Source organism: Budorcas taxicolor, chromosome 2 (assembly GCF_023091745.1).
Source record: "Budorcas taxicolor isolate Tak-1 chromosome 2, Takin1.1, whole genome shotgun sequence".
Lineage (NCBI taxonomy): Eukaryota > Metazoa > Chordata > Mammalia > Artiodactyla > Bovidae > Budorcas > Budorcas taxicolor.
The window spans coordinates 36,330,344-36,350,052 of NC_068911.1; the positions used below are offsets into that span (position 1 = coordinate 36,330,344).

Genomic DNA, 19,709 nt, shown 5'->3' on the forward strand with positions numbered 1-19,709 from the left:
CCAAGCCCAACCCAAAGTCTAGGACTGTGACTAAATTTTTCAACAGCAACAAATGTCAGGCTAACCCAGATTCTGGACAAATCTTACTTTTGTCAGAAGCTACTGTATCCAAATTTCAGGAAAGGAATTGGAAAGAAGTCCATCCAAAAGTGTGGCTAAAGGTCATTCTATTAGTTGTAATGGACTCAACAAAGTCAAGTGGGGGTAAAGGGGCAGCTGGCAGGGAGACCTACATCTAAGCTTCTTCTGACCCAATTCTTAGATGAATCATGGTTCACAATGGCCAAGAGCTCACAGAAAACCAATACCTTGGTTCAGGTAATCCAAGGTCAAATACAGCTGCCCTTTCAAGATGTGCAATCTCACAGTGCTCATCCATCCTCTTCATTTTTAGCCTTTATATTGAGATCCCAATCCTCTTTCCCATCACCTAGCCTGGTATCAAGTCATGTGGCCCGTGGCCAGGTTTGTGCTGACGTGGACACAATCAATCCAGGCGACTTCAGCGATCACACTAATCTCTTATATTTCTATCTTACCTTAGAGTCTGCGAAGTTCTCTTATACTCATTATTGTATCTGATCCTCCCTATAACCCCAGGATAACCTAGTTTTAAGACCTGGCCACTTTTCAAATGTGACTTTTCAGCCAACGTATGCCCTTCTTGGAGTACGTGACATTTTGTTTCACACCCCGCCCCCAAACCAGAAATATTTATTTTCAGAAGGAAGATCTGCTCAGGACCTCCTTTCTTTTCCCTCTCCCCACTGCCAAATCCACTCATGATAACAGTGTCACTCAGACTATTGTTCATCATCTTCAAGGTCTCCAAGTTAATTGGCTCTGTATCTCTCTCCTTTTGATTTTATGTGTTTCCAGTCATCAAAACCTAACCCTATCTTAGACCTGCAATGCATTGGAAGATCTTTTCCTTTCTCCACTGATCACGACTTGTGGAGTAATTTAACTCCGTTCCAATTTTCCTCTGCAGGCGGGGTGCTCCCCATCCACGGAAGTGAGTTATGCATGTTCAAGTGGTGCATCTTATGAATCTTGTTAAGCTCTGCTGCCTTATAGCCCCACTGATGGAATATTTAATCACAGAAATGAGTTGGCAGATATGATAAACAGTGTGTGTGAGCTCTGTAGCCATCTTACCAGCAACTAAGAAATGGATGAATTTGCCATTTGTCAGCACTGTGTCGACAACTGTGTATAGCCTTCTGTTATTTATTTTTATTTTGTTTCACTTATGTGTGAAGATTAAAAGTACTTTCCATCAACAGTTTTGTTGGCTTGATATCATGATTATCCCTTAAGGATATAATTTAAAAAAAATCTTTTGTCACAATGACAGGGAAAGTGTCGAGGTCTTTCCCTCAGTGTTGAGATCCCTGTTGAGTTCTCCTCTTAAAAATCTTATTTCTAATTACACTAAGTAACTTGAGAAATGCTATTGGCAATGGGCTTCTCAGGTGGTGCTAATGGTAAAGACCCTACCTGTCAATTTGTGAGACTCAGGTTTGATCCCTGAGTCCGGTAGATCCCCTGGAGGAGGGAATGACAACCCACTCCAGTATTCTTGCCTGGAGAATCCCATGGACAGAGGAGCCTGGGGGCTACATCCCTAGGGTTTCATACAGTCAGACATGACTGAAATGACTTAGCATGAGCACACTGGCAACAGATATTTGCAGACATTCTACTTCTATTTAGTACCTTCAATTTTATTTTGACTCTAAAATGGGATGCTCATAGAAGCTGACTGGAGTCTTTGAAACTCACCTGGGCTTTTTTTTTTTTTTCCTATTGACTTATCAATCATTTGTCATGAGAATACGCCTCAAGGAGTCTGAAGATCATTAGGCTTAGAAAAAAAATCATCAATGCTGCTGCTTAGTTTTATAGAAAAACACCCACTTGTCTTTGGAGGAGATTTATATACGTTCATAGAATATGCTGATTTAGGTATATCTGCTTCTGGAGACTGGTACTGGATAAGCATTTAAAAGAGTCCTTACAGGCATAACTTGATGAGAGTTCAGAAAAACCACCCCCAGTGAGAGACCTTTCATAACAGGTTTCTAAATGGTTCCCCTGGAACGTGTGTGCGAGGGAGAGTGTGTGTCATAATTTATCAAAGCAAATTAATACTGCTCAGCTAGTAATTAAAGATCCTCATTAAGAGGTGTGACTGTTCTCCCCACCCCCACCCTGCATTAGCAATAAGAATGCACTCAGGGCGTCAAGAGGGTATAGACGAAAATCAATAACCTGCCATTTTATAATTAAAGAGAAAATAAATGTTAGGGAAAAGTCCACTAAATTAGGAAAATTACCTTAAGGAGAAATTGAAAATATTGATTTTAATTTACAAAATATGTGGACTTTTCCTGCCCCATTCTGGGAGACAATTGGAGGCTGGGTTGTTAATTCTGTATAAGCTTCAGAAAATCAATGATTATACTATGGGGATATGGTGATCTTTGTCATTAATGCAAACATCTTATATATAGAAATGACTAATAAAATAAGGCTGGTTCTCTATCTCAGGTAGATACAGTGCTGACCTGTGAAATACCCACAGCAAATCAATGACATGGTCTTCATTTCAGCTCTGGGGCACATTCAAAATTCCGAGATAAATCCTGACTATTTTTATAGTTGGGGAAATTTCGAATGCCCCCTAGATTCTTAGTCATGGGTATTTAAACGGATAACATAAGGCATTATACCTGGTTGTGGAAATGAATACGTTCCACAGCTCTGTTTTGCATATATGCATTCCACACACACAGGTGCCTGAAATTTCAAATGGAAGCTAGCAGGATTCTCAGGGTTTATGGGTCTTCAAGTATTTCAAAAGAATTGTTCTGGAGTGTTGAGTTTGCAGCAACATTTTCCCAGATTTCTGAATATCATGAACTCTGGCAACCCACTCCAGTATTCTTGCCTGGAGAATCCCATGGACAGAGGAGCCTGGCGGGCTACAGTCCACGGGGTCACAAATAGTCAGACATGACTGAACACCTGTGCATGCACACACGCACAGTCTACCTACACAGACAAACATACAGGCAAAAAGAGACAGCCTCTGGTTATGAAGGATGGCCCAGATACCGGCCACACCAAACACAAATGTTCAGATTTCTCAAGGAACATTTACTTATCTGTCCTCCCCTACCCCACTTTTTTTTTAGATTCAAGTTTACTGGAGCAGCCCATAGAAATAATTACCCAGTTGTCCAGGCTCCTGAAAACTTCCCCTGACACAACCAGTTAATACATCTAAATATGATGGTGGATTCCCTGGAGGAGGAAATGGCAACCCACTCCAGTATTGTTGCCTGGAGAATTCCATGGACAGAAGAGCCTGGCAGGCTACAGTCCATGGGGTTGCAAACAGCTGGACACAGCTGAGCAACTGATCACAAGCAGCATGCATGGTGGTTGGAATAATCCAAAACGATCATTTCATTTTTCTCTTTAATTTGACTTATTTGGACAGAGTAGTAATGTGATCTACTGTCAGAAGGCATGCTCAGTAAGAATGATGACTTGTAACATTCATAAAAAAGAAAGCAGAATAAGCTGGTTGCAAAGAACACAGGCTCTTAACTTCAATTCTAGCCGGCTTCTTACCAGCTGTGAAATCTTAATTCCGTGATGCAAACCCTTTGGACTTTAGTTTCCACATTTGGGAAACTGCTGTGAAGATTCAAATACATTAATGTAGGTAAAGTGCTTAAAACAGTGCCTGACCAAAAAATGCTCAGTCAATAGTAACCCTTATAATAACTGATTCTTTCCCTGGAGTCCAATGACCTGACTTTTGAGGCTGGGCCCAGGGCTCATTTCAATGGTTGCTCTAACGCTCTAAGAGTTATACAGATTCATTTATTCTTATATGTGTAAGTCATTCTGGATGGTTTCTTCTGAATTAACAACCTCTTAGACACTCACATACATGCAAAGAGGTTTGAAATCACTTGTAAGGGAGATATTTGGTGTTTTCCTAACCAGGAAAGCATGAGCCAAATTGCATGAGCCAAAGGTGAACAGAAATTATATTGCATGGGGCTGAAAAAATGCACTTTCTTCTCTCTGATTCAATTCACACATTCATACTCTACCTCCTAGGACAGTGTCAAGCTTCCTGTTCTTGATCTCATTATTTTGGGGGAGAAGACATATACATTGGCACACACACAGAGAAAATCTGCCACCTTTCTATTCTAGCAACTCCATCTCACCGGGCACCACCTGCAAATACACAGAAGCTGCTTTCCAACTTCCTCCTTGCCCTTTCAGGAGATTTCATTTCTTTGGAGCTTTGAACAACCCCAGAAATGTCTGTGCCCCCTGGCTTGGATACCCTAAGCCCCGAAGCACTAGGCCTCTCTCACACTGAGAAGAGAATCTTTTAGTCTAGTGGGTCACCCAGAATTCAGCAGAATCAGCTCTCCGTTAACGTTCCCCTTATGCCAGAGAGGTGGGGCATTAACTGATTTATCTGTATTTCCCCAACATTTATATGGTGCTGGTTATGCACCAATACTCTTCATATATCAACCCATGTAATTCTTATAAATACTTGTGAGTCTGTTACTACCACCATCTCCCACGGAACAGATGAAGATGCTGAGGCACAGAGAGGTTAAGCAACTTGCCTAGAGTCACACATCTGGTAAGCAGAGAAACCAGGATTCCATCCTAGGGTGCCTGAGGGTAACACCCATGTTCCTCTGCTATGTGTCCTCTTGGGAAGTCTCAAAGCTAGGTCCCTCTCCCTCCCTCCCATAAAAGTCAGCACAACTATTTCACTATTAGAATTCCTTGATGTATCCCAGGCTTGTAATAAAATTCACACATGAAGAGCAACTCCAAACACTGTCTAAAATCTGGAACTCAGCTATCAGGTTGGGCCTTTCCAGATTTATCATCTTTTACAGTCAAGTTGGTTTTTGTGCTAGAGCAGCTATTGAAGTTTCCTATACTCCTTTGTCATCCACTAAGGTCAGTGTTGACTTTCAGGAAAATGACTGATGTAGAGCATCGCAGAAGAGAGAAAGCAAGGGGAGTGGCTTACCATCAAGAGATTACAAAAGAGTGGATATAGACCAATGGGTCATTGATCTCTCCTTATTAAAAAACAAGGGCCACATTGAAGCAAGACTTCTTCTCAACCTCTACATGGCAAATCTACTAAGGTTGATTAGGTTGAACATCCCAGATGTTCAATGCAGCTTTGCTCATGAGCAGGAAAAATAACTGATAGAAGTTAACAGGCAAAGCCAAGCAAAAAAAAAAAGAAAAAAAACCAGTCTCAGCTGCTGTTGCTTCCAGGTTACTCTCTCCCCAAATTTGATGACCAAGTTTTCTGGGACAGAGGATTTGAGTGGTAGTTGGTGGGTGGCAAGGAAGGGATGAGGAGAAAGATATAGGCCCTTGAAGGCAAAGCAGAGAGAAAGGGAACCACTATGGAACACTGATTAATGGAGAAAGAAGGAGAACTTAACTTTCCTAGTTTTCTAAATACTTCTCTTCACAATTCCAACTCACTGCCACATGATTGGAATAATTAATCCAATTCTCTGCTTTGCCAAGGGGAAAAAAATGCAACTCCAAATCGAAAGGTATGGCTAAAAAACACATTCAGGCACTTTGAAAGGAAACCTGCATAAACAGCCGTCCATTTGTTCAAAGGCTCTTGAACAAAATCTCAATGCTTTTTTTGAGGCAAAATCTATGTGAAACATCACAAGGGGCTGTGGCCCCATGCTTATATCATAATGTAACTTACATGATTCCCCTTTATTTTTTTTAAGATGTTTTGAACACTTTTGGTTTTGCCTTAAAAAAAATCATTCAGAACTTGGGAGGATAGGAATTTATTGGTTCAGATTATTTGATGAAACCCAGTCTTTATGGGCAGGCAAAGCACATTTAGAAAAGACAAAGAAAACATCATGCAAAGAGGAACTCTTTACCTGCATAGAACTCAGGACTGTATACTGCACCCACAACTGGATTCAATTTCCAGCCTTAAAACAAATACACAAAAATGTTATCACATTTGATTCAACAACTCATATCATTGCAAGTTAACCACAAGACAAATGGGTTGGCGTATTTTTTTTTTTATGGATTTATGGCCTTTTTTGATTTTCTGCCTACACACGTTAATAGCATGGAAACTACTGACCAGCTACAGATGAACCTTTTGAAAAGGATATGGTAATTGATTCTGCCCCATATCCATATTTTATAGAGCCTCTATAATAACTGAAATATTCTGTTCTTCTTTCATGTATTGCTGCTAGATAATCCATCACATCTCTTTGTATTAAATTTGCAAAATTTTGGAAGCTCACATAAAACGGAATTCTTTTAGAAACATTCTTCAGTTCAGTTCAGTTCAGTTCATGTTCAGTTCAGTTCAGTTCAGTTCAGCTCAGTCATGTCTGACTCTTTGTGACCCCATGCACTGCAGCACGCCAGGCCTCCCTGTCCATTGTCAACCCCCCAGAGTTTACTCAAACTCACGTCCATTGAGTCAGTGATGCCATTCAACCATCTCATCCTCTGTCGTCCCCTTCCCCTCCTGCCTTCAATCTTTCCCAGCATCAGGGTCTTTTTTTAATGAGTTAGCTCTTTGCATCAGGTGGCCAAAGGATTGGAGTTTCAGCTTCAGCATCAGTCCTTCCAGTGAATATTCAGGACTGATTGCCTTTAGGATGGACTGGTTGGATCTCCTTGCAGTCCAAGGGACTCTCAAGAGTCTTCTCCAACACCACAATTCAAAAGCATCAATTCTTCCATGTTCAGCTTTCTTCACAGTCCAACTCTCATATCCATACGTGACCACCGGAAAAACCAAAGCTTTGACTAGACGGACCTTTATTGGCAAAGTAATGTCTCTACTTTTTAATATGCTGTCTAGGTTGGTCATAACTTTTCTTCCAAGGAGCAAGTGTCTATATTCTAACAATTGTCATTCCTAATTGTGACCCAGAGACCCTATAGAATTTCAAAGTGCTTTCTAAAACCCAAATAAAATGACATTTATTCACTACAGATTGTGTAGAATACATTTCAAATCAGTCAAGAACCATACAAATTCTTAGTCAATGCATGATATCTAAGAGAACATTCAAATAACCTGTATATAGGATTAACAGAATTTTGTAATTTTCAAAATGTTCTGCATGGTACATTTTCTGTAAAATAAATCCTGGCCCTTTAGAAACTTCTACTTCAGCAAACAGCAAACAAGATTATCTGCAAATCAGGAAGCTATCTGCACTACATACCCATTGCACACTATTTAGGGAACAAACTATGGGCTTCCCTGGTGGCTCAGTGCTAAAGAATCCGCCTGCAATGCAGGTGGCACAGGGTCAGGCCCTGGGTTGGGAATACCCCCTGGAGAAGGGAATGGCAGCCCGCTCCAGTGTTCTTGCCAGGGAAATACCATGGACAGAGGAGCCTGGCAGGCTACAGTCCATGGGTTCTCAAGACACAACTTGGTGATTAAACCACCAGCTCAAAAAATGATCATACTTCAGGGTTTGGTGATTAATTCCTGTTCCTTCTGGTATTCTCTGTGTGTGTGTGTGTGTGTGTGTGTGTGTGTGTGTGTGTGTGTGTGTGTGAAAGCATCTATTATAGAACTGCTGAAAGACAGAGAAGGACAGGTATGGGAAACCCTGTGTCCTTGGGCTGAAGGTTAAACACCAGAGGTCCTTTACTAAACGCTCCTGAGAAAAAGCAATGGTGAGAGTTGTGATATGAGAGAAGGTATTTCTGACAAGTACTCTTGGGGCTTTTTCTGGAAGGGAAAGGTGTGCCATCCCATTGCCTGGTACAAGTGATGCACCTATAAGAACAGCCGAGAGGTAGCCACAACCTACTGAGCCACTAAGGAAGCATGCGTGTGTGTGTGTGTGTTCAATCATGTCTGACTCTTTGTGACCCCACGGACTGTAGCCACTGAGGAAGACAGATAGAGTAAGTACCCTACAAATGAACAAGTTCCATTCTGAGAGCATGTGCGTAAGTCCAGTTTGTTCGTAAGTCCAACAAAGTTAGCTTAGGTACCCAACTGACACAACTGGCTATACAGGTTTATAATACTGTGCACACAAATAATATTAAAAAAAAAAAAAAAATAAAGAAGACGTTTTTAATCTTATACCTTGTAACAGTACCTTGAAAAGGACAGTAGTATAACGGCTGGCATCCAGGGGCTGGCATCAAAGGAACAGGCAAGAAGAGAAGGGAAAGGAGGTGGGAGATGGTAGAACTGAAGGATCGTCAGCAACAGGAGATGAAGGGCGAGATGCAATTTCATTCATGCCGGATGCTGATGGAATGCGTCTATCATCTATCTGTCTGTCCATCCACTCACCCATCAAGTGTATCATTTCTATTATCTGTCTTTGCTTGATCAATCAACCTATCAGCTCTTATCAAAGCTGATGTCTTCTTGGCACGCCCCTTCATGGCGTTATCTATCTACCAATGGTCTACCGGTTTACTAAGTCTCCCTACAGAGAACTTTCAATCAATGTAAACATAAAAGAAACAAAACAATACTCTCCCTCCTCAGGAAATCCGTGCCATCTCACAGTCACAAGCATTAATCGAGAGAGACAAATGGTTAGGTCTCTACAAGAAGCCAGCTAGGATCTGTGAGCAGCGAAATCCAACGAGACTGCGCAGGGGGCCCTGGGAACATCAGAAGAGGGTTTTCCCTTCTCCCCATCACTGGTCCTGTCTCTTATACAAGCCTACTATACACCCACTGGAGGAGAAACAAAGGCATTTCTGAACCACATCTCAGGCATGGAAACCTAACTTCTCATTTCCCTCCTCCCTCTGAAGTGGATTTCTCACCAAGATATCCCCCTTCAGCAAATGGCATCTCCATCCGCTTTGTTCCTCGAAACAAAATTCTCGGTCACTAATGCCTTGATACTCCCTTAATCCTCACATATCCTGTACCATCCATTAAAAAATCCTATAGGTTAGACTTTGAACAGGTACTTCTTCTCTCTCTACATCCCTCTCTTACCAATGCCGTCATGCCAGCCTAGACATTTCTACTTCTTAAGTATATGGCAACAAACAAGTCCACACAATCTAACCCAAGTCCATTTATTTGGTACCACTGTTCCTCTCCCTCCAATCTATGGTGATACTGGCCTTTTAAATCTTTTCAAAAGAACTAAAGATCCTTCTGGATCAATCTAGAGCATTCTGAATTGTACCCACTGCTTGCTCTGCTTGGACAAATCTGCCCAGTACTCAAAGTTTACCAGCTATGACAAACCCAGACTGCATAAAAAAGCAAAGGCATCCCTTTGCCAAAAAAAGTTCCGTCTAGTCAAAGCTATGGTTTTTCCAGCAGTCATGTACATACGTGAGAGTTGGACCATAAAGAAGGCTGAGCACCGAAGAAATGATGCCTTTGAAATGTGGTGCTAGAGAACTCTTGAGAGTCCCTTGGACTGTAAGATCAAACCAGTCAATCCTAAAGGAAATCAAGCCTGGATATTCATTGGAAGGACTGATGCTGTAGCTGAATCTCCAATACTTTAGCTACTTGATGCGAAGAGCTGACTCATTGGAGAAGACCCTGATGCTGGGAAAAACTGAAGGCAAAAGGAGAAGGGTGTGACAGAGGATGAAATGATTGGACGGCATCACCAACTCAATGGATGAGTTTGTGCAAACTCTGGAAGACAACGAAGGGCAGGGAAGCCTGGCATGCTGCAGTCCATGGGTTGCAAAGAGGCAGACTCAACTGAGCAATTCAACAACAACATCTTCTCCAGGGCAGGCTGCCTAATGTCTCTCGCTTCTCCACTCTTCAGGGTGTTCCCTGATGCAATTCCCAGCTTTGTTTTCTGCAAAGCAGTTAACACCACCTAGATTTCTCTTTTTTCTTTCTTCGCTTGCTCTTCATTGTTTCTATAACCACCCTCCCTCATGAAAATTGATGGTAAAGCGAGCGGGACTGACTGCTGTCTGAGGTGAATTCCCAACATATAAAACTGTGTGTTTGGCTCCATAAATATTTACTTAGTTTTGCTCTAAAGAAACTGAAAGAATAAAGAGCTTTTTTCTAATGGACTCATTCCTTTTTGGCTATGCTCTCCTTCCAACCATTGATGACCTGCTTCCTTATACACATCTACAAAAAAGGGGGGGGGGGGGGGGGCCACCATTAGGGTGACTATCTTCAAGGGAAAGGCAATAAGAATCCAGCTCTTGAAAATCACCTCTGCTCAGACTTAACAGGGCTCTTGCAGGCTTATGTAAATGAATGCAAATCACATGCAAATGGTCTCCTAGTCCCTTCCACTCCTTCTAGTACCTGGAAGGGACCCTTGGGATCACCCTGCTGGAGACAGGAGCCTGCACTGTCAGGAAGATGGACAAAATGATCCCAGTTTTACTTTCTAAGGCAGTTTGTGTCTGTCCCCAGGCCTCGCGAATTCAGAGATTTTGATCAAGGACATTAAACCGAACAATGAGGCTTACAGCAAACTAGAATTGCTGATAAAAGCGCATGGCCCCCAGCCCCCCAGAGCCCCATACAAGAAGGCAATGGAGCAGACACCAGCCACACGGGGGTCTCACTCCACATCAGACGCAAGAGCTGTTTAGAGGGACCCCTCTGCGGCCCGGCTTCAAGGAGCTGCCTCCAAATCAGTGCTCCCCTCCTTAAATTCAGCTTCTTAAAAGTCATCTGCCAGCCTTCTGTAGAAAACACTGGCTGAGGTCCTTAGTGTTAACTATGGCTGTTCAGTTCAGTTCAGTTCAGTCGCTCAGTCGTGTCTGACTCTTTGCGACCCCATGAATAGCAGCACACCAGGCCTCCCTGTCCATCACCAACTCCTGGAGTTCACTCAGACTCACGTCCATTGAGTCAGTGATGCCATCCAGCCATCTTATCCTCTATCGTCCCCTCCTCCTCCTGCCCCCAATCCCTCCCAGCATCAGAGTCTTTTCCAATGAGTCAACTCTTCGCATGAGGTGGCCAAAGTACTGGAGTTTCAGCTTTAGCATCATTCCTTACAAAGAAATCCCAGGGCTGATCTCCTTTAGAATGGACTGGTTGGATCTCCTTGAAGTCCAAGGGACTCTCAAGAGTCTTCTCCCACACCACAGTTCAAAAGCATCAATTCTTCGGCTATGACTGTATCGGGTGTTAAAAGACAGGTCTGAATGTGCACACAAACAAATCAACACATGTCTTCTCCAGGGCTTTGCTGAGTTGAATTTCAAGGAAAACACATTCAAGAAAGCACCCTTAAATGCCCGACAGGGGTTTCCAAAACTGTCCCGAGGCTTTCTAAAGACATGTACTGCAGATGCCAGGAATCTGGTATTTGAAACGCTGCAGAAGGCAATGCCCAAAATGAAAAGTCATTTGCACATTGCATCCGGTTCACTCAGTAACTTTTTCTTTTTTTGAAATACATGTTTATTGTCAACATTTAAATTTCATCTATGATACAAGATTTCTGCTTCTCTTCAAATATGAGCAGAAATGGCACCTTTAGGAATTCCCTACAGACCAATTTGCTGGGGTGACCAGGGACAACTCTCACTTAAGCCCCCAGTTTGTTCCCTGTTACATGCTTGGCTTGGGGGCCAAAAATCAGCCATCTTTTATGGTTACCCTGCGCTATTTTTTCCTTCTGCTGCTGCTGCTGCTAAGTTGCTTCAGTCATGTCCAACTCTGTGCGACCTCATAGACGGCAGCCCACCAGGCTCCGTCGTCCCTGGGATTCTCCAGGCAAGAACACTGGAGTGGGTTGCCATTGCCTTCTCTGGTTTTTTCCTCCTAGAAGAGAACTGTTTTGCTTTGCTCAGTATGAAAATGAAAGAGAGTCAAAAAGGCTGCAAATTTCTCAGACCTTCTCTGTTTATTTTACCTGGCCAGCCTCTGTTGGCATCCGAATATTTGATCCTTAAACTAGTATATCTATCTGCTTACTATCATAGCAAGAAATGGAACAAGATGGCTATTTATTACTGAGATTATCATGATATTACATTTTTAGGGCACTTTGTGCCTGCCACTGTGTTGAGTATTTCATCTCCTGTGTGTGTATGTGCGCACGCACTTGTGAGCATTTGTGCGTGCTCCATCACTCAGTTGTGTCTGACTCTTTGTGACCCCATGGACTGTAGCCTGCCCATCTCCTCTGTCCATTGAATTTTCCAGGCAAGAACACTGGAGTGGGTTGCCATTTCCTCCTTCAGGGGATCTTCCCCACCCCAAGGACTGAACCCGAATCTCTTTCCGCCTCCTATGGAGACAGGTGCATTCTTTACCACTGAGCCACCAAGGAAGCTTCATCTCCCGTAATAACCACAAACATCCTATATAGTAGGTCCCATTATATCTACAGGTCCCACTTGAGAAAGCTCTTATGCAGAACGTTTCAACAGCCCCGCTGCAGGTCAACAGTCCCTAAAAAACAGAGGTGATATAAAATACACCTCTATATAGTTTCGGGTCTTTTTGTTCAGTCTTCACCCTTCTTGTGAACGCTGAGAAAATAAAAGAGCTACATCCGACACGCATGCTTCTCCAGCACTGAAGACATTCCTGGGATTATGGTTCTCCACTTATTTTACAAAGCAAATATTTGATCTCCAATGAGCACAGTAAACCCTAACTCTTCTCTGAGGCTTGATGACCTCAGGAAAACCCAGCAATATGGAAGTAGCCCACTCAACTCTCTCTTAATGGAGCTTTCAGATTGGGAGGGTTTTCCAGCCTCTTCTATGTCATTCCACAGTCTTTTAGAGGCAAGCTCAAAGGTCCTGGGAAAGGGAATCCGCCTCCTCCGCAGCATTATTAACTGTGCCCCTCTAGAGCAGAGAGTCCTAGCTATGTGTCTTACCATGTTTAGGATCCTGTCTTACTCATCACTGGAAATTTTGCAGCTGCTTAACACTTTGTTGGATGATTCACTGATATCCAAAAGGAATGCATGAAATGTGATGATGGCACTGATAGTTAGATTCTTTTCCATTTGAAGATGACCTCAAAATTCGATGACTTGAGTAAATCCATAATTTTGCTGAAGCCTGAGTTTGATGGTTTGTGAGGATGAATGAGGTAGCTAATGAATGAATCCCCCAAATCACTTAATTTTCTCATTTCCATGTGGCTTCATTGATCCTCACTTTTCTATTTTTTCCTCCAACTTTACTGAGGTATAATTGGTGTCTACATTGAAAATGTAGCATTGTGGATTTGCTATACATACACATTGTAAAATCTTTGCCATAATCAAGCTAACCAACATATCCATCATCTCACACAGCTACCACTTTCTGTTTCTTTCTTTTTTTGTGTTGTGATAAAATTTTCTATTAACACAGTCATGCTTGTTAAGGATCTAAGTGAAAGTGAAAAGTGAAAGTGAAGTCGCTCAGTCGTGTCCGACTCTTTGCGACCCCATGGACTGCAGCCTGCCAGGCTCCTCTGTCCATGGGATTTTCCAGGCAAGAATACTGGAGTGGGCTGCCATTTCCTTCTCCAGGGGATCTTCCCAACCCAGGGATCGAACCTGGGTCTCTCGCCTTGTAGGCAGATGCTTTTACTGTCTGAGCCACCAGGGAAGTCCAAGGATCTAAGAGGGCCAAGGATCTATGTTTCCAGAATGTTGTATTGCATTTTATGGGAAACTTTAGTTGTAGTGATGGCACTCATGAACTAAGGACTGATAAAGTCTTGAGAATCCTTTACTTGAATAGTAAAATTCTTCATGATCTCCTCTACGAAACCAACTGTCTTTATACAGTTAGAATTTTCTTTTTCTTTTTTTTAAAGTCAATTCTACTGTGACTATCCTTCCCCAGTTAGGTAACATACACAGTCTATGTAACAGGATAATCCCCTGAGTGTCCCCTTTCAGGTATACAGGTGAGAGACCCACGCGATTTATTTCCAGAAACTAAGAATGCAGGGTCCCCCGTAATGGGATACGAGATATTTATGCCAACACATGGGCTTCCCAAGTGGCACAGTGGTAAAGAATTCACCTGCCAATGCTGGAGACAAAGGAGATGTGGGTATGATCTCTGGGTTGGGAAGATCCCCTGGAGTAGGAAATGGCAACCTACCCCAGTATTCTTGCTTGGAGAATTCCCTGGACAGAGGAGCCTGGGGGGGCTACAGTTCATGAGGAGGCAAAGAGTCGGGCCTGACTGAGCAAACATGCACTTGCCAAGGTGGCAGGAGTTTGGGGCTGCACACTGAATAATCTTTATGTTCTTGTAGCCAGTTGCCTGAGTGCAGTCCTGCAAAATGACAGATGAAAGTGATGCATTCTTAATACCCAGCATGGTCACAGGATTTTGTTATGTCATAATAAAAGGAACAGATGTCATTAATTACTTCATCTCCACTAGCCTCACATTTTACATCTTTACCACAGGAATAACTATGTCATCTTTCTAAGACACTATGTGGACCCACTGCATTTAAAATGTTTAACATAATGCCATACAGTCAGTATTCCAGAAATGTTGACTATTCATTGTGGCTTGAACTGTGTCTCCAAGGACCACAGGTCCAGTTTTCAGCCACTGGGGATGACATTGATCAGTAACCTTCTCTTTAAAATAAATATCTTTATATATGGCTTAAGGAATATTTGGCTTCCTTTGCCTTATTTTCTCACATCAGCAGCATACATGAACACCTATGCCTAGGCATGTGTGGTGCACACACACACACACACACACACAATTGCTACTTCATAATTAAAGAAAATGCCCCACAGTCAGATTGGTGCCATCATGTACTAACTCTGGCAAGCTACAGAGCTATCGTTTTTACCCAAGTAGAAAGACTCCATGACATGCTAAATCAGAGGTTTGCTTCATTTCAGCACTGGGCATTCAAAGCCTGTTGCAGAATTTTTCTATACCATTTCAGGATTTGTCTTGGGTGGTTGAAAGCTGAAAAAATGGGTTAGCAGAATAAGTAATTCTTCCAGTCTTTCACCTTAGGGTACTATCTCATTGAGGGGATATTTTTGTTTAACAGTGCACCTTTAAAATATCAGAACAAGCAAATTAATTAATAAAGAAGAAAAACAAAACCAACACTACCAAATGACAGTAGTATTGTTTACAACAGAAAAAAAAAGGTCAATCAGTATGTAAGGTGGGAATAAACCCTTTGTATGGAATATTATGTAACCACTAGAAGGAATGAATGTAGTCTGTATGTATTTACATTGAAAGAACTCCATATTGATTTATAAAAGTCAATCAGAAATGATGTCTATACCATGACACCATTTATATAAAAATCATACACATGCCACCGTATTATATGCTTATTACACATGTACACAAGAAAGTATAAAATAAAATATAGACAATAATCCGTAATAGTGGCACCTTCCGAGGGGATAGGTGGGAAACCAACATGGCAGTGGCGTCATTCAAAATATATTTCAGCCTTGTCTTCCTCCCTTCCTCCCTTCCTTTCTCTCTCCCTCTTTCTCTTTTCATTTTCTAAATGTCTGTATTTTCATGTTTCATGTGTAATTAAAATGTTAAAATAAAAAATTCCATAAATTTTTCCTTAAGATTGTAATGAAATTGTTTTTTTTTAAAAATCCATAAAACAGAGGAAAAACACCTTCCATTCTCACAATGCAACTCAACCATAAACATTTTGGGGGTAATGCCTACCTTAATTTAAATCATGCTATTTACATATAATTTCTTTTATTTCAGAACTTTTCATTCATTACGAGCCCCTTTGTAGTCTTCATCCTACTCATAATGAGCACTGTATCCCAAGAAACTCTAACTTTAACTTATTATATTACATTCTTTCTAACTTTGGTACAATTAAGCATGTGATTAGCATATGACATTTTCTCCTGCCCTCCCCAACCATATATCTTAAGAGACATTTCTTCTGAGGATTAAAACATCGAAATGTGTGAATATTTTAATAATTTTTCATATTTTTTAAGTCCTTATTATGAGGTGTTTTGAGATGTTTTCCTCTTGAGCAAGGGCAGAAATGCATTGGCCTGAAGGGGTCTGCAATACACAGCAAACATCCTCCCTTGCCCCAAATGCCACTTGGTAACCCAGAGAGAAGTGTGTAACATACTCATACATTCTGTTCTCAGTGTGGAAGTCATCATGAGGGATACTTCAGAAGTCTAATAGCTCCAGAGAAGATTCAAAGCCAGAACCAAATGCTGTAGTCCCACTTCCAGGAATGATTAGTGATCAGCGAGGAGGTGACGATTAAGGGAGAAACAAGCAAAATGTTCATTCTCCATCAACTCATTCTAATTACAATAAATTAAACCACCCATGTAATTCTCAAACAATTCCTTTGCACCTCACCCCACATGGGAGTTATTCCAGGGAATGAAAGAAGAACATTCACTCTCCACTTGAAAACTAAATTTGCTTTTGTCATGAAATTTATCTTACTGATTCAAGTGGTCCACTGTAGCAGGTCAGCAGCAAAGACACAGGAGCCATGCTGAGGCAAATATGGTTTGTTGACACATATTCCCCAGTTAAATTCCTTCATAGATTCTGAGGTGGAGACATTTTCTTGTAAGAGGCCAAACTCTACTTACCATTTGTATAAGGGTTGACAGTCTTTTTATTTGTCATTACACGTGCTGTGGCATTATTTACCTATGTACATAGAAAACTCAAATCAGCACATATTCCAGGGCCAGTCCACAGTTCAATTAGTTGCATGCATTATGACTGTGGTTACTTATTAAAAAACAAAAAACAAAAACTAAAATGCATTTTAATCTATAAAAGGCAGTAGGTGCATAACAAAATCATACATTTTTATAATTACATTTACTTCATAGCCGTTTTAACTTAACAAATCATTTCAATAAAGCAATGTCATATCATTTAAAAGTTTAATAAGGAGACAGTAAAAGCAAATTAAAAGGAACTGCATAATTGAAGATTGAAAAGCATGCGTGTACTCCATGGTAACACAGAAACAATAAATATTTTTTTAAACATAAAATAAGGTTCATATGAAGGAACATGCAGTGGAGGAGAAGAGGGGAGAGACAAGGTACAAGGGAACATAAATGTCAAAAAAAGGACAAACAAGTTTTAGCCGTATGCAACACTTTAAGGGGGAAGAACCGTCAGGGAAGCAACATCTAGCATTCAACACTTGGAACAAGAGCCTTTTACATCGCAAGAATTAACAAAATCATTCAAGCTTTAAAGTCACAGCTAACAAAAGGATAAAAGAGAGGGTGCATTGTTTAACACAATATGGAGTTAACAATCTGAGTAAGATGTGCACTGGTCATATCTCAATCCAGTCAGTGCCTCCCAGGCCAGCTTAGAACGTACACTCAGTTACAGGCGTACCAATATCCAAAAAAATAGAGCATCAAGAAAACTTAATACAACAAGTCAAAAAAATTCACGTGGTATATATATGTATAGAGATATATCAGCACTAAATACGTGAAACGGCAGATGGATTTCACCACTTACCATTCACCACCATCGCCAGCATGGGTTTGTATACAGTTACCATGGTTACTGAGAGTTTGGTGAGGGGCCTAAGGATTATCGTCGAGGGTGGGGGGAAATGAAAGGCAAAATATGCAACATCTTACTCCAAAGACTAAAGCATTTTTAACTGGTATTTTCTTTTTTTTAAGTTTTAACAAATACGACCCTATGGTCATTTTGAGGGAGAGCCAGTGGTAGAAAGAGTAGATTCTGAGTATAGGAATTTCAGCGTTTTTTTTTTTTTTTTTTTCCATGAAGAAAGGCCAGATATTGAACAGGAAATCCTGTTTGGTTATTCATGTTGTTAGCAAAAGAATACAAAGATTGAAACTGGCTTCTTAAAAAGAAAAAAAAAAATGAAAGGTTTCATGACAAAGACCTCTCATTTTTTTTTCCCCCAACAACTGTTCTCTTAAATGCTATTCATTTCACAATTTGGTTTAATTTGCACACCACTGTGGATCCCTCATCAGCCCTGCAGTGGAAAGAAAAAGAAAGGAAAAGAAAAAGAAAAGAAAAACAGAAAACTACTCTATAATTTGTTTTGCAACACTCTCTCCACTGCTTGGAATCTACTGCACCCATTGGTTATAAGACATGAAAAATAAAATAAGAATTAAAAAAAAAAAAACCTTCAGATTAACCTTTCTTTTGTCTCACTTTTGCCATCCACCTTTCAGCAGTAATAAGAGTAACATAATAAAGGAAAATTTAAAAAAAAAAGTAAGGCCAGTTTTCCTTTTTATATATAAATATATATATATATAAACAATGAGAAGGGAATAGGGTCACATACAAGACACAATGATGCATCTGAAACAACAAATGAGCGTGAAGCAGACACTTATCAAAAAGATGAAAAGGAAAATATTTTGGACATGCACCTCGATTTTACGGCCCTCTACCACGGTGCCGTGTAATTTCTCCCTCGCCCTGTCCGCATCGCCACTATTTTCGAAAGTTACGAAACCAAATCCCTACATGCAGGAGGGAGAAGGGAAAACAACATGCAGATTATTATTTTCAGTCAACGACCACTGCGGAACGTTCTCTCGCTTTAATTTCTATTTCTTGTCCTGGCTTCCGTTCTGTAACATGCAAATTAGAGAAATTATAAGAGTACTAAAATGTGCAATAAGTAAGCGACAAATGTGAACGAGATTTTTGTTTTCTGTCACCCGTTAGCTGTCACCCCTGAAGAATTCAAAGAATGATACCCAAAATACCTTTCTAAATGTCACTACAGAAGAAAAGAAATCTAACGGAAAGAAAATGAGATCAAAATAAATGTACAGTGTCTCCACAGAGAAGAAAATGAAATAACGAGGGAGAAAAAAAAAGGGAACCACTTTCTTGACATGCAAATTAAGAAGAAAAGAAAAGAAAACGTGTGCACAAAATTCAACAATGAATGCCAGAGTCTTCTAACGTTGCCTACAGAGTCATGCCGTGTGGTTTTAAGACCATCTCTTCTCCATGCAGTTTTAGGGTTATTCAAATTTGTCAAGTCTACAGCCTTTATGTCTCAAAAAATAAAAATTAGAAGCCTAAAAAAAAAAAAAAAGGGAAAGACCTTTTTTTTTTTTTAATAAATCTGAAACTCTTGGCTCTAAATCAACAAAATAATCCCATGAAATGAATAGAAATAAACACCCATTGATTGCTAATGCAAACAGGTCAAGTAACATTTTTATATCCCCTCCCTCACCCTTCAAATGACATAAGTGCTTCTGAAACTGTCAGCTTTTTGGACTACTTTACTAACCCCAACCAGAAATGTGTATACATATGGTAAAGTTCTAAGACATTATGCTGATACCCATTTATCAAATCAACAGGTAAAAAATTCAAAACCTCCTTTAATAGAATAGTATTTACAGTAACACTCTAGGTACTTCTTTTACTGATCAATAACAAATGCACTCTCTTCTGCACCACTGGTATATTTTGCTTTAATATTTCAGCCTCAAAAAGAAAAAAAAAAACAACCCCCCTACATATCACATTGTCAAAATCTATCCTTTTTCTTCACTGACACTGTTCCTAAGAAGAGTACAGAAAATATGACACATTATTTTTAAAACCCCTAAAAATATTTGTACATCTTGTTCAGAAATATACACCAACCA

General features: G+C 40.6%; 1 protein-coding gene across 6 annotated transcripts in view; it reads right to left on the minus strand.

Annotated features, from left to right (window-relative positions):
• The window catches only part of RBFOX1 (RNA binding fox-1 homolog 1), a 397,999-nt gene that overhangs the window by 104,017 nt on the left and 274,273 nt on the right, over positions 1-19,709 (minus strand). For all 6 annotated transcript variants that reach the window (XM_052636094.1, XM_052636096.1, XM_052636093.1 and 3 more), the window contains exons 5-7: positions 18,465-18,557; positions 16,656-16,716; positions 5,991-6,044 (exon numbers count right to left, since the gene is read on the minus strand). In XM_052636094.1, the coding sequence (XP_052492054.1) occupies positions 5,991-6,044; positions 16,656-16,716; positions 18,465-18,557 (208 nt within the window). The remainder of the gene's footprint in view (positions 1-5,990; positions 6,045-16,655; positions 16,717-18,464; positions 18,558-19,709) is intronic.